The 15,230-nt window shown below is 59.4% G+C and overlaps 2 protein-coding genes across 2 annotated transcripts in view; both read left to right on the forward strand.

Annotated features, from left to right (window-relative positions):
• The window catches only part of RAB10 (RAB10, member RAS oncogene family), a 49,181-nt gene extending 44,269 nt beyond the window's left edge, over positions 1 to 4,912 (forward strand). Inside the window, exon 6 of the mRNA XM_056343206.1 lies at positions 1,739 to 4,912. Within this exon, the coding sequence (XP_056199181.1) occupies positions 1,739 to 1,822 (84 nt within the window). The 3' untranslated portion in view covers positions 1,823 to 4,912. The remainder of the gene's footprint in view (positions 1 to 1,738) is intronic.
• Positions 4,913 to 7,292: 2,380 nt separating this feature from the next.
• Positions 7,293 to 14,646, forward strand: GAREM2 (GRB2 associated regulator of MAPK1 subtype 2). Its single transcript, XM_056343194.1, has 6 exons — positions 7,293 to 7,531; positions 8,964 to 9,105; positions 10,598 to 10,728; positions 11,079 to 12,194; positions 12,902 to 13,065; positions 13,221 to 14,646. The coding sequence occupies exons 1-6, from the start codon at positions 7,415 to 7,417 to the stop codon at positions 14,089 to 14,091; spliced, it is 2,541 nt and encodes an 846-aa protein (XP_056199169.1). The 5' UTR covers positions 7,293 to 7,414; the 3' UTR covers positions 14,092 to 14,646.
• The last annotated feature ends 584 nt before the right edge of the window (positions 14,647 to 15,230 follow it).

The raw sequence follows: 15,230 nt of genomic DNA on the forward strand, positions 1-15,230 counted from the left end.
ATACCAGTTGGCATGGGAGAGAAATGCCCTTTCCCTGCCACCATCTCCATCAATACACAAGGTTTGACTAAAAACTCTTCAGTACCTGTTGGGAAAAGTTTAGGTGTGATTGACAGAACAGAGGGACGAGTTCTGTCACTTCCCTGTTTCCAAAGATTAGCCCCCTGACCCTCTGCATCTTGTTGGAGGTTTTATTGGATGGTTATATTGCAACTAAAAGAAGTTCATCCCGGTGGTTGGCTCCCCTTCCTGAAACGTACAGCATACCGTGAAGTTGGTTGTCCTCTCTGTGGCTTGTACCCAAATTTTTGTATGCCCAGAGCTACAGGATACTGCCATATTTGTATCCACGGTACCTTTTGTGAGTAGAAAATGCATCAGCTTCCAATAGCTGCCACCGTTCTGTTGCAGGAATGAGCTGGGCTGCGTATGTGGGTGGCTCCAGGGCTGGTTCCAGTTAATTGATGCACTCCCATAGCCAAGGCCTGAATTTACACAGTAACTCTTGTGCTAGCACGTTCCTGCTCATGGTCAGCTCATGCCTCTCCAGCACTGAAACTCTGTGGAGCTCAAGAGATGAGTTGGCCATCTTGGAAAGGGAAAGGGAGTTGGCCAACTCCCATCGTATGTGCTTTTGCCTCTAAAGGAATGACCCTACGTGGTTTGGGTTTTTTCTGTGCTCCAGCTTAGTAGTAGGGACTGCCCTGTGGTGAGCCTGCCTTCATCACTGCCTTCCACTGCTCGCTGGCACGGATGCCGTTGATAATGTCACCTGAGTTAACTGGTTAGAAACTTAGCGCAAGGTCAAGGGTGAACCTTTTCGCAACCCTTTTAAATACGCGTCTGCTCAACAACGTCTGGTTTGTTTTGTAGTTCTGAGTTGTTCGTAACTGGTTTTTGACAAGCTTTACGTGAGAAACAGGATGCAAACCCCTGGCCTTGGTAAACAGGAGGTCAGGCTAGAAACCCTTACTGCCCCTTCGACCTTTAAATTTTTATTTTGGGCCTCAGTGTATTTATCCAAAGAATGAGGGTGGGGGTTTGCTTTTGCAAGGCTGTGACAAAGAGAATAAGGAAATGAATGCAGAGACTAAACTGCAGTATTCTCATGAATGTTTAGGTTATCTTCCAAACAGCTGACAAGTAGATGTTAGCATCTGATCGAAACCACTTGCCTTTGATTTTTGCTTTGGTCTAACCAAGTTTACATCCCATGACGCAGATGAGCCTGTTTTGTGCACTGCCTCGGAAACTGGTGTTCTGGTTAACTGGAAGGCAGATGCCTTTGAACAACCCCTCTTTATCCATGAATTACTCTGTGGTTTTTTAAGGTCATTAGTTCACGTAATTTAACTTCAACTTGTGTTGGTTGTACGCTGTGATTTACTTACCCACCAAAGTCCAAGTGTCAGTTCTAAGAGCAGAATCTAGAAATAGTTTTAGTTTGGGAGTTCAAAAGGTTTGGGTTTTGGTTGAGGTTTCTTTTTCGGCTTTGCAGTTGTTTATTTAAAGCAAAACAAACAATAAAACCCTTTAAATTGGTTTTGCATACTTTTTGCTGGAGCGGGAAGCAGGATTCCCTACGTTTCTATGCAGCTCTCTGTCTGTAGTTTATTCATAATATTATTTGGTGATGTAAGTCTTTTTGTAAGTCGCTGTCTCTGTCTCTTCAGCTCTGAATAATTCATTTCAGAGTATCTCAGGAGCTATCTAACTCTTTTTACTTGTTTCATTACAGACCCCTGTAAAAGAGCCCAACAGTGAAAATGTAGATATCAGCAGTGGAGGTGGGGTGACAGGCTGGAAGAGCAAGTGTTGCTGAACGTTCTCCTATATCACCAATCGCCATCCACCGCCCCTTTTTTCTCGCTGCAAAACAAACCACTCTGCCCGTTTTTTAACCTTAAACCAATGTTTTGTTCCTCATCTTAACAAGCTCCTGTCTCCCTTTGGTTTTCTGTTTAGGACAGCTTGCATACTCTAATTTTCTCAACAACGTGTATAGGAAAATCATCTCCGTGACTTCATTTTTTAATGTACCTGCTCAACTTACCACTATGTTTTGGTTGTATTATAGTCCCGTTCCTCCTGACATTAAAACATAGAGCAATCATATTCAACTCTATTCTGCAAATTGTATAAGAATAAAAGTTAGAATTAACAATTTATTTTGTACAACAGTGGAATTTTCTGTCATGGATAATGTGCTTGAGTCACCATATTCTCTAGATGCATCAGCAAAAGAGCCAGGAAAACACTCATTTTCGCCTTCAGTCTGTGAATGGGGTTTATTTTGTCCTGTGCCTTATGTGGAAAGGAACTTTTGTTTTCACTTCTTTTCTTTTCTTCTGGTGGAAGCATGTGCAGGAGACATACCATCCATACTTGACCATTTTAAAATACTGAACTCTTTTGTGATTGCTTTCTGTAATTGTTGGTGTAATGCATCGAGGACAAAGGGTGGTGCAAAAAAAAAAAACCCACATTTAATCTGCTGTGTCTCCTTTTTGGTGATCTAGCCATTCAGAACTGTTCCTGCTGCCATGTTTTGTTTTGTTGGTTTTTTTTTTTCCTCACTTGCAGCTCTTTCCTTTTGCCTGCATGCTGCTTTTATTTGCATTTCTTCATGGTGTGATGTGTTAATTAAAAGGATGGCAACGTGGTATGTTTGCCAAAAATTTAATACAAAGCACTGATTTAGCTTTCAAGGTAAAAATGTTGACGATACCTACTAATTTCCCTCTAGCCAATGTCAGTTCACTAGTATATCTTCTCTCTCCTCCTGCATAGCCGTTGGGTTTTATGATATGGAAGAGTTATTTGCATGCACTAGTTTTCTATGGAGGGTGATGTGGTTGTCTACTTTATGTGTATGAATATAACATTTAATTCCCAAACTGACAGCAGTTAACATGAACTTCCATGTTCTCTCTTACTGTTAGCCGCTCCAACAAGTGTTTGGTAGCCTAGCAAGAGGCTGAGTGAAACTAGATCTTAAGGGAAAAAAACAGTAAAAAAAAAAAAAAAAAAAAAAGTAAAAAAAGAAGTTGGCAGTTTAATTTATTACCTCCCTGAAAACTTTCTGTTTTCCAGTGTTAAAAGCTGAGTCATTGGTACTTGGGTCAGTCTCGCTCTCAATCCCGTGCTGTGGGAACGCGGTGGGTGATCCCAGCAGGGCTGCCGAGCCCCCCTGGGATTAACTTGCTTTTCCAGCTCGCCTGTTTGCTTTGCCCTGGCCAGGCTCCGGTGTCACCGATGGCGTGGCTTCGTCATTTCTGAAAGGAAGGGGGTTAAGGACTGCCAGTATGACTGACTGCTCCTGCCGAACCGGGCGTTCAGTCTGCAGGAGCGTTTGTACGTTCACTTGCCTTGCATTTAAAATACTATGTAGGAGAGATGCTCCAGCCAGGGACAAAACGATACTTTAAATAGGCGCTTCTTCTTCCCCAAGCCTCCCATTCTCCTTTAAAGTTGGACAAGCTTGTGCGTTGCTGTTGTCCACTTGGGGTTTGGACTGTCTCCAGTAAATAATTAAAGTAGTAGTAAATAACGCTGATTTAATTTTAATGAAATGGCGCTGTTTTAACATTGAACTTCTAGTTTTGAACGGCTTCCCGTGTAGTAACTTGACCGAGGTGTCTCCCTTTTTCTCTGTATTTTGGCATTTTTGTCTCCATGTGTGTTAACCCTTCCCAGTCGAGTGGCTGTTGGGGTCGAGCAGGTTGCTGGGTCTGGTGGATAAATCGGCACCGTTGCTTTCCTCATGGCCTGCGCCTGCCAGTCAGCATTGTAAATAGAGTACGGCTACCTTTTGGTTAAATCTGCACTTTCTAACATTATCAAAAAGGGAAAAATGGAGAATTATACATCAAGGGGGTTTTGGTTTTGGGGATTTTTTTTTTTGTTTATAATCCTTGTTTTAAACATGAGCTTTTTATTTGCTTCCAGGGGCTTGGCTCCCTCTGTGTAAATCCCTCGGGATCCTCTGTAGATGCTGTGTTCGTTGCAAGCCAACAGGTAGAGAACAGGCCACTCGCTGGTAACTACTAGCTACCACCTCCGTTTCGTATTCTCCCTACCAAGTTAATAAACTGAAATATTTGTAGATGGTCTACTTCTGTTCATATAAAAACAATGAATTTTAACCACGTGGCTTGGCTTTGTTTTGTGTTGTGGAGTGCAAGGCCCAGCCAAGGAGGAGTGAGCAACAAGAGTTGATACAAATGCTAAAAGAAAAAAAAAAAAAACGTTGGAGGAATTTGCAGTAACTTTCATTTCTGCTGGTATCTAAACTTCCTGCTAGCTAGCAAACTAACTGCTTGTGAAACCTCTCCTTTGGAAGGCACCCCCTTCCCCAGCCCCCTGCGTGGAATAAAGCCTAAGGCCAGCCTAGAAAAGGAAGTGAAAGCGGCTTTCCCCCTGCTAGCCACGCTGCTGCTGGGCTTTGCCCGGCTTTAGCCCACCTGGCCGGCGGAGGAAGACTCGGCACTACCTTTTTGTCATGGCAAAAACAAAAAGCAACCTAAAACCAAAACCCAACCAAAACGTAACTTGATTAAATTGGTCATGATAAACTAAAACCCGAGGCTGAATCTATCCTATCCTACAGCTGTGTTAACCGCTTTCTGTTTCGTGCTGCCCCAGGGAGCTGCTGGTGCTGTGGTGGGGCAGGGGTAAAAGCGGCGCTTCATGCTCTCGGACTCGGATGGTGGAAAACAAGAATCAACTTAAGGTCTAGGATTAATTCCCATGCCTACAATTTTTTACTTAATCTTTTAATATTTTTGCTACTCCACTCTGGCTTTTTATTTAAAACACATTCTTTTGTACCACTTACTGTATCAAATTGTATAAAAGATCACTGTCCCATTCTTGGTCATACCAAGAGCAAATAAAAGCTTTTATAAACTTGCATTGGTTACTTCCTGGGCCCTGTTAAACCCCCTCTCGCCCAGCCTGGGCCAGGGTGCCGGTGGCTTTTGGCCACCCCTCGGAGGCGGTGGTTGCTGGGGCTGGGATGAGGTGCTTCCCCCCTGCCCCCGGCACCAAGGCTTTGTGCCGCAGAAAAGCTTTGCAGCCGGGCTCTGGCTGCTTGGATGTACTAATAAAACCTGGAAAGCGTGAGGTGGTCCCCGCTTCTGAGGAATTTTGTGGCTGGGAGTAGAGCTGTGACTTTCAGTCTTCCACAGGGAAGCTTCAGGCTCTTCTTTCTGGAGAGTGGGATGGTGCCAAGTGCAGCTGCACCTGCCTGGTGCTGACGCGGGGTTCACCTGGCCCTTGGGTGCGTGGCTGCAGCCCCCTGGCTCCTTGGAGAGCAGCTCGGCAAATGCATTTAAGGAAAGCAGCCGCTGCAGCCTTCCCCTCTGCGGGCCCGGTGGGTATGCTGGGCACACACCGGGCACACGCCAGGCTCGGGTGGGTTTTCCAACTCTGGGGGATCCCGCCACCATGCCACGCACCCAGTGGTGATGTCTGAGTTGATCCTCCCTGCCAAGGAGGATGCCTTTGCCCTCGCCCATCCTCTCTCGGGTGCCCCAGTGTCCCCTGCAGCCTTTGGGCATGCCTGGGTTGGGGATGTCGCCTGTCCCCGAGGTGCGGGGTGGTTGGGGCAGCGGTAACCAGGAGAGGGGGGATCTGTGCTGCTGTTGGCAATAAAGCCACTGACCGGGCTGCCAGTGTGTTGCGGCTCCCAGCAGCCATGGGTCTCGTCGCAGGTGGATGGGGCTGTGGGGAGCAGCTCCACGACCCTGAATCCTCTCCGTCCCCAGGGATGTGGTGGTGTTTGGCACTGGGATGGGCTGATCCCTGGCCGAGCCGCCTGGGCTCGGGGTGGCTGCTGCTGTGGCTAGTGGCTGCGGCCTCGAACACCGCGCCGGGCCTGGGGCTCATGGCCTGGCAGCCTGCGCAGCCGTCACCGCTGCAGTGCTGTTTGGGCCTGGGGTCCCGGCGGGCTTGGGGCTCGGGGACTTGGCAGCAACTTCCCTCCACGGATGCTGGGGGTCTTGAGGCTTTCCCCACCCTCCTCCTGCTCCATCCCTGTCCCATCCCCATCCCTGCTCCATCCTCATCCCATCCCTGTCCCTGCTCCATCCTCATCCCTTCTCCTTCCCTGTCCCTGCTCCTTTCCCATCCCTGCTCCTTTCCCATCCTTGCTTATTTTGGCAAGGGTTTTCTGTCCTGCCACGTTTGGGCTTTGCCCCAGTGAACCCTGCTGCTGCTCCCATCGCACCTTTGGGGGTGTCCCCCCAGCCCAACCCACACAAGGACCCCACCCCTGCGCTGAGTCCAGCCCTTGAGGAGGGGTTGAGGGCTCCGGCACCCATGGGGGGGGGCTCCAGCAGCAGCCCCCAGGCTTTGCCTGGGGGTGCTTGGGGGGGGGAAAGCAGGGTGGCAGGGCCCAGAACACCGTGGCAGGTCCCCAGGGCTGGGCACCGGCCCCGCTGGCACTTGCTGCTTCCTCTGCTCCTTCCTCCTCCTTGTCCCAGGGTGGTGCCGGGGTGCGGCACCCCCAGCCCTGAGCTCCCCGGGCCGGGTCCCCATCACGAGGCGTGGGGGGACCCCCCGGCCTTGCGTCCCCAGCTCAGGGTGGCTGGGGTTCCCCAGGATGCAAGGCGGCTGCTCGGGGTGGCAGGGATGTCCCTGCCGGGGGGGGGGGTTGCTGCGATAGTGATGTTCTTGCTGGGGGGGTCTCTGTGATGGTGATGTCCCTGTGGGGGGGGGTCCCCGCTCCCGGTGCCAGTGCCATCCACGCCTGGCGGCTGTGTGGCAGCGCTGGGGGGTGGGGGGCCATGCTGAGGGATCGGGGTGTAGGGCAGCATGGGGCTCCTCCGCCTGCCGCCCACCCGGGCCCCCTGTACCCCGGCCCCTCAGCCTCCTCCCGCGACTCCAGCCCCGGGGTCTCCCTGGGGAACACCCGGCGGGGTCCCTGCCCCGGGACGGGAGGCGGGGGCGGCTCCGAGTGTTCCCTCGACCCCTTCCCTGGGCGGCCAAAGGGAGCCGAGCCCGCCCGCTGCCCCGGTGAGACCCCCCCGGAGCCGCCCCCATCCCCGGGGAGCAGTCCCCGCCGGAGGGTGCCCGGCCAGGGAGGGGGGGTCCCGCCGGGGGGATGCCGGGCCAGGAACGGGGGCGGGGGCGCGGCGTCGCCCCCGGGGGGTTGCCCCGCCAAGGCGGGGGGGAGCCCAGTGGTGCCCCCGCCCGCCGCCACCTCCCCGGCCCCGCCGCGGGGGGGGTCCCGCCTGCCGGGGCGGGCGGGCAGGAGGGGCCGGGGGCGGGCGGGGGGCGGCTCCCGGCTGCCCCCGCTCCCCGCCGCCCCCCCGCCCCCGGCCCCGGCCCCGCCGCTGCCCCGGCCCGGCGGCGGCGATGGAGCCCGGCTCGGCCGCCCCCCCCCCGCGGCCCGGGGCCGGCCTGAGCCGCGATGCGATGGAGAAGCTGGCGGCGGGGCTGGCCCGGCTCCGCTGGAGCCCCGCGGCGCTGCCCCTCGATGCGATCGTCAGCCAGTGCCGGCTGCCCACCCTCGTCTGCCTGGGGCAGGGTGAGCGGCCGGGCCGGCGGGGAAGCGGGGCCCGAGGGGCGAAGCACACAAGGGGCGATGGAAGGCTGGAGGGACGAGGAGGAGGAGGGAGGGAGGCTGGAGGGATGGGGAGGAGGAGGGAGGAAGGCTGGAGGGACGAGGAGGAGGTGGGAGGGGAGCTGGAGGGATGGGGAGAAGGAGGGAGGGAGGCAGGGTGGAGAGGTGAGGAGGGAGAGAGGAAGGCTGGAGTGATGGGGAGGAGGAAGGACAGAGAGGTGAGGAGGAGAAAGGCTGGAGGGACGAGGAGGAGAAGGAAGGGAGACTGGAGGATGGAGAGGAGGAGGGATGGAGGAGGCTGGAGGGGATGAGAAGGAGGGAGAGAGGCTGGGGTGATGGGGAGGAGGGAGGACGGAGAGGTGAAGAGGAGGGAGGAAGGCTGGAGGGACGAGGAGGAGGAGGAAGGGAGGCTGGAGTGACGGCAGAAGAGGAGGAAGGATAGGGGGAGAGGTGGAGGACAGAGGGTTGAGGAGGGAGGGAGGAAGGCTGGAGAGGTGAGGAGGAAGAGAGAGGAAGGCTGGAGGGATGGAAAGGAGGGAGAGAAGAAGGGGGAAGGATGGATGCTGGAGGAACGAGGAGGAGGGAGACACGGGAAGACTGGAGGAGTGAGGAGGATGAGGAGAAAGGAGAGAAGGCTGTAGGGGTGAAGAGAAGGAGGGAGGAAGGCTGGGGTGATGAGGAGGAGGGAGGAAGGCTGGAAGGCCAGGTGAGACATGGCTGAGCTGCTGGCCCAGGTCAGGGCTGCTGCTGTTGGGCCTCTTCTCCTGGGGTGCCGGGGGGGTGGGGCAGGGGCTGCCTGGCACCCAGGTCCCTGGTCCAGCACCCGTGGGTGTCAGTGGAGGGGGGGTGGGGAGCTGCCAGGCTGCCCCCAGCCCCCCAGACATGGGGCTGGGCCCTGGTTACCCTTTTGGGGTGACAGTGGAGGCGGCAGCACCAGGCTGGCAGGGGCTCCGAGCCACGATGTCTCCCAGCCACCGTCCCGGGGACACCGCTGGGCTGAGGGGGGGTGCCCCTGGCTGCGACCTCCATGCACAGGCCGCGGGGGGCAGCGGGGTGCACCGGCTGGGCGGGAGGAGGAGGAGGAGGAGGAAGGGTGCGCAGGGTCACCCCGGCACGGCGGGGCAGGATCGGTCACTCCGGAGCAGGGGGGTGCTGGGGCCGTGCTGGCGGTGGGTGCCGGGGGGCGCAGCGGTGGGGGGTGGGGGGCCCTGTGCCGGCCTGGGCTCAATACACTTGTTGTTTGCGGAGGCTGCAGCTTTTCAGGGGGGACAAAGAAATTGTTTCCTGGGCAACTGGCGGCTCTTGGCAGCGGCACCTGCTCATCCCTCGGGCTGGCTCGGGGTGCTCCGGGGAGAGCGGGGGTCCAGGGGGTGGTGACAGCCCTGTCCCCCGGCAGGCGAGCGCGTGGAGGGGGGTGAGCGCCCAGGACGTGCTGCTGGTCCATTCCTGCCGGCAGTGGACGACGGTGACAGCTCACAGCCTGGAGGAAGGACACTACGTCATCGGCCCCAAAATCGACATCCCGCTCCAGTACCCAGGTGGGGGTGGCCAGAGCGTGAGGTCAAGGGTGGTACTGTCCCCAGGGTTGGGGGGACCAGAGCTGGGACTTCCCCCTCCGGCAGCTCGACTGGGGCTGCTCCAGTATGGTCCAGTCTAGGGGAGGAGATGCTCTGTTTTGGGGGCTGCTCTGTGCCAGCGTCCGGCCCAAAGCTGGGGAGCTGCAGAAGGGGGCTGGCAGGGATGGGGTGGTGATAAAGGTGGGATGGGGACAGGGACTGGGATGGGATGAGGAAGGGGAAGGCAAGGGATGGTGACAGGGAGAGGGCTGAGGATGCGATGGTGATGGAGATGAGGATGGGGATGGAGGTAGGGGTGGGGATGGGACAGGGGTGGGATGGGGACAGGGAGAGGGATGAGGATGGGATGGGGATGTGGTGGGACTGGGATAGGGATGGAGACAGGATGGGGCTGGAGGTCGGGATGGGGATGGGAACAGGGTTAGGGCTGGCGATGCAGGCAAAGGTGCTGAGATGCCGGCAGCCACCGTAGCAAGAGCCTTAATGACCACTCTAAGTGCTCACCATGTCGGTAATGAGTCCTGCTAATAAATAAATAATGGGAAATGGAGCGGGGGAGGGGTTAATCGCCCATCCCAAGGGGGAGGTCGAGGCAAGGAGGGGAGGGTCTGACTGTGTTAACTGGCTTTGGGGGGCTTGGCCATGCCTGAGCTGGCTGCCCTGGTATGTGGGGCTGCTCCCAGCTCAGGCACCATGGCTCCTGCCTCAACTGTCACCTTGTCCTCGATGCCACAGCCAGGGCTGTGACCCTGCCCAGTGAGGGGCAGCCGTGGCCCCAGCACTGCTCGGCGTGGGGCTGGCAGCAGCCACGCTGGCTGGCGCGGGCGCATCGGGGGATTAATATTCCCCTCAGGTCTGTCCCTGCCGAGCGATGCCAGTGGCGGCAGTTTTGCTGCCGGCTGCAGCCCCCCCCTCAGCTCCCCACTCCCGCCTTCGTCTCTGCTGCCATCCCTGCGGCTGAGCCTCGGTCCCCTCCCCGGTGGCTCTCCCACCCGAGGTGTGGGGCAGAGCGGGGGTCACAGGGCTCTGGAGAGGCCCCGGGTTTCGGGGGGCAATGGGGACTCCTTGACATTTTGGCCGCTCCACTGGCCCTGCTCCAGGCGGCGTCCTCCATCCATGAGGCGTTTCTGCGGCTGCTTTGCAGTGGTCCCCGCAGCTCCAGGGGCTGCTGGAGTGGCATTGCTGAGACACCCCGCGTGTGTTGTCCCACCCAAAAGCCCCCTGATGTGGTGTGTGTGGGGTGCAGGTATGGGAGATGCTCTGGTGTCCCCTCGCAGCACTTGGACATGCTGGGTGAAGCCCACAGAAATATCCCCCAAAAACATGATGGGGGACCCCAGGGTGTCCGCCCCTCCCCCCCCCCCCCTCCCCGCCGAAGGTCCATGCTGGCTCCCCTGGGGCCAGGTGCTGGAGATGGGCTACTCACCACCATGAGTTTGGTTGTTCCACACAGGGAAGTTCAAGCTGCTGGACCAGGACCGGGACATCCGTGAGCCCGTGCAGTATTTCAACAGCGTGGAGGAGGTGGCCAGCATCTTCCCGGACCGTGTCTTCGTCATGGAGGCCATCACCTTCAGCGTGAAGGTCCAAATGGGGACAGCCAGGGGTACTGGTAGGGTGAGGGAATGGTCATGGGATCTCAGGGGACAGTGGTGGGACAGCAGGTAAGTGTCAGGGAGTGGTGGTGAGGCAACAGTAGAGTGTGGTGGGACATCAGGAGGGGACAGTGGTGGGACATCAGGAGCTGGTGGTGGGGCATCAGGAGAGCACAGTGGTGGGACAGCCAGTGGTAGGGCATCAAGGGTTGGTGGTGGGACAAAAGGAGATGGTGGTGGGACTTCAGGGGATGGTGGCAGGGCATCAGGCAATGGTAGTGGGACATCAGGAGACAGTGCCAGGGCAGTGGGTCCCATGGTGGGGCTGTCCTGGGGCAGGTGGTGTCAGGGGAGTTCAGCGAGGACAGCGAGGTGTACAACTTTACGCTGAACGCGGGGGACGAGCTGACACTGATGGGCCAAGCGGAGATCCTCTGTGCCAAGACGGTGAAGGAGAAGTCACGCTTCAACACCATCCTGCGGAAGCTGGGCAAGGCAGCGCCGGCGGCGGGGGCCAGGCAGGTGAAGGGCAAGATGCCCTGCCTGATCTGCATGAACCACCGCACCAACGAGAGCCTCAGCCTGCCCTTCCAGTGCAAGGGCCGCTTCAGCACCCGCAGCCCCCTCGAGCTGCGGCTGCAGGAGGGTGAGCACACCATCCGCAGCATCATCGAGAAGGTGCGGTTGCCTGTCAACGTGGCCGTGCCCAGCCGCCCCGCGCGCAACCCTTACGACCTGCACGCCATCCGCGAGGGCCACTGCTACAAGCTGGTCAGCATCATCTCCAAGACTGTGGTTCTCTGCTGCATCCTCCGCCGGGACGAGCTGGTCCCCTTCCATTTCCTCCTGCTGACCGACATGCCCCGTTTCCAGCTGCCCGAGGGGCTGCTTACCGGGGACCCCCAGCTAGAAAAGCTGCTGCGGGACAGTGCTGCGTACTGCCACGACCGCTTCAACCCCGACGAGTACTCGAGGGCCGTGCGGGAGGCCAAACCTGACTTTTTGGAGGAGTGCGCCAGCCCCCGGCGCCTGCGGCTCTGCCTACCCGCCTGTGCCCGCGAGGAACTCAGCCAGCCCCTCCAGCGCCTTTCCCTCTGCGCCTGTGGCACAGGGGTCCCCCGGGAGCCCACCGCCCGCTGCCAGGGACCGCGGGGCAGCGGGGGGGGCACCCCACGCCCGCCACTGCCCGATTTCCCTGATCCCGACCGGGAATATATGACGCCCGACTGGGCCGAGCCAGAGTTCAGGACTCAGGAGCCGCTGGAGATTCCCTACGAGGAGCTCTGGAGCAACCCCAGCCCCGAGGGCTGCTGCGAGCTGGGCAGCAGCACTGGCCGGCAGGACCTCGTCTCCTTCGGCCCCATCACCCCACTGGGCTCCCCTCACCGCCCCAGTGTGCCTGGGGACGAGCCCTGCGGGGACACCCCACCTCCTGTGCCACCCAAGTCGGAGGCGGTAAGAGCCGCGGTCCTGTCCCCAGGGATGGGGAATGATGGTGCTGGGGTCCTGCCTGACGCCCTGGCTGGGGGCGATGCACCGAGATAGTGGGTCGGTGAGGCCCGGCACGGCGCCGCCGGCGGCCCTGTGCCGTGGGCAGGGGGTGCACAGCCCGGGGCCGCGCTGTCAGCCCCATGGCACAGCCAGCCTGAGCGTCTTCCCGCGTGCTGCAGGGCTCTGGGCTGCCAGCCCTGTCCCCTGGCTTTTGGGTGAGGGTCCCTCCTCAGCTCTGGTCACACAAATCCTTGGGGCTCCCTGGCACCTTGGGGCACCCCGGGCTCTCCATCACCAGAGGGTAACCAAATCCTCAGGATGCCCTTGTACCGTGGGTCCCTGGCTCCCTAGGGCTCTGCACCACGGGGTACCTGAATGTCTTGGGCTTCCCAGCACCGTGGGGTACCCAAATCCCCTGGGGTCCCCGTGCCATGGGGTACTCAAAATTTCAAGCTCCCTTTCGCCATGGGGTACCCAATTCTGTTGGGCTGCACGCACCATGGGGTATGTGGCTCCCTGGGGCTCCCTGTCGGCACCCAGAGCTTCATGGCTCAACTGGGGCTGGCTGCCCCCGAGTTCCCCATCGCCCCTTCCAGCCGCAGGGTCCTGTGGGCAGATCCCCTGGCACCGGTGACTGGGGGGGGCCTGATGGCGCTCGCCCCCCGTTCCAGGTGAAGGAGGAGTGCCGGCTGCTGAATGCACCCCCTGTGCCGCCCCGGGGCAGCCGCCCCCCAGCATCCTGCAGCCCCCCGGCACCCCTGCGCTGCCCGAAGCTGGCACCCGCTCCCTCGCCCAGCCCCAGCCTCTCCTACTACTCCTCGGGGCTTCATGATGGGTGAGTGGCTCCGGCACGGCTGGGAACACCAGGGTGCTGCGGTGGGCACGGGGTGGTGGGTTGACACCTTGGGGTGGCATGTCCCTGCAGTGTGGGGCTGGGGAGGGAACACAGCCCTGGGGTGATGGCAATGCTCCCCTTCCTTCCTCTGGCAGGTCAGTCCCGCGGAGCGGCAGCGGCTCACCCTCACCCGACGCCTACTCCTTGTACTGCTACCCCTGCACCTGGGGCGACTGCAAAGCTGGGGAGGCCCCTGGGCGCCCGCTGCCCCCTGCCATACTGCCCCCCGCCACCCAGCCCACCCCTACCTCCTGGTCAGACCCCTGGGCATACGCGGAGGCAGGTGCTGGGGTGGGCAGTGGCTGCTCGACCCCACTGCTGGGGGCCGAGCCCCCCCTGAAGCCCTACCGCAGCTGTCCCCGCCTCAAGCCCCCACACCCCCAAAAGCGCTTTGCCCCCTTCGGGGCGCTCAACCCCTTCGCCGGCCCGGCTGAATGGCCGGAGAGCCCAGAGTGGCCCAAGCCACCTTCGGCCCCCACTGCCCCTTCCTCCTCCTCGCCGGAGCCCTTCGCCCCCACTGAGGAGCCGGGACCCCCTCCTCGCCCACCCAAGGGCTTTGAGGGGGACAGCATTGTCATCCGTGGAGCGGCCCCGCTCTCACCTGCTGTCCTGCGTGGGGCTGAGGGCGGCGTCACCCACGTCTACCTGGCACAGGGTGTCATCGAGGTGCCGCCAGCAGCGCGGGGCGATGGGGGGGCCCCACCAGCTGCCCCCCGTCCCAGCGGGGACAGCTCGCCCTGGCTGCCCCCCGCCGACCTCTCGTCCCTCTCGCTGGAGGAGGTTTCCAAGTGCCTGCGTTTCATCGGCCTCTCTGAGGACGTGGTCAGCTTCTTCGCCCGCGAGCGCATCGACGGCAGCATCTTCGTGCAGCTCAGCGAGGAGATCCTGGCCGACGACTTCCGCCTCACCAAGCTCCAGGTGAAGAAGATCATGCAGTTCATCAAGGGCTGGCGCCCCAAGATCTAGCCACATGCTGGGGATCCCCTGGAGTGTGGGGGTCCCCCAGCCACCCGGACCACAGCTCTGGTTCTCCATGCTCCCATCCCCTGCCCCGGTGCGGCAGTATCCACCAGCTGTGCGTGCAGCTGTGCAAGCTCGCCGGCAGCTTGGCCCTATTGCCCAGCCCTCCCCTCTTTCCATTTTAACACTGGACAGTAATTTTGGCCCAAATGGGCTGGAAAATACTGGAGTTTGCGTTGACTGGTTTAACTTAATCCTTGTGGATTAGTGTAATAAACGTACAGGAGAGAAACAAGCCACAGGAGAAGCCCCTTGTTCAGGGAGGAGGGGGAAGGGGCTGCCGGTGGGGAAGGAGGCTCTGGGGGCCACTCCTGTCCTTGCACACCCTTCCCGCTTCTTGGGAAGAGGTGTGTGTGGTGTGAGCGTGTCCCCGCGAGGGGAGATGTTGTGCCTGAAGCTGCTCTGGGCTGCCTGCACCCCAGGGTGATTTTAGGGCTCTAAGGAAGCTCCCCTGCCAGATGGCCGTGGCCGAGACCCGTCCTCAGGGCTGCATCCAGCACCCAAAGCACCCCACGCTCTCGGGGCCTGTGGCAAGGTGCCCCACAGACCCCCGCAGCCCACTGCCCTGAGCTTGATGGGGCCACAGCACTGTGAGGGTCTGGGACCAGCTCTCCCCAGTCCCTCGAGGGGGAGCAGGGCTGCCCAGCCGAGGCTCAGACCCTGCAGGCACAGCCCTGCATACAGCAGCCACCCAGGTCCCGCTCCCAGCACAGGAGGGGCAGGTCCCGGGGGGCTGCTGCATCGCCCCCCCGGCAGGGCTGAAGGCCGGTTTACCAGCTCCACAGGCAGCCCAGCGCCTCCCCCAGCAGAGGCAGGGTAAGATGATGCCTCAGTCAGATTCTGTCATGAGAGCTTTGAGAAATGAGCACATCCATGACACAAACAGAGCAGCAGCACCCAGCTCCTGGCCCAAGCCCCGCCAGGACACAGCCAAATGGCCCGAGCCTGGGGAGGGACTGCACCGCACCGCAGCGAGCCCAAGAGGCGGAGGCCAGGCCAGCTCCGACATTGGTGACAGGTGCACAGAGATTTAAAACCTTTTAGTTTAAACTGAGCTCTCCCCATGGGGGACCCTTCTGGCCTTT

The sequence above is a fragment of the Falco biarmicus genome, chromosome 6 (genome assembly GCF_023638135.1).
Source record: "Falco biarmicus isolate bFalBia1 chromosome 6, bFalBia1.pri, whole genome shotgun sequence".
NCBI classification, from domain to species: Eukaryota; Metazoa; Chordata; class Aves; order Falconiformes; family Falconidae; genus Falco; species Falco biarmicus.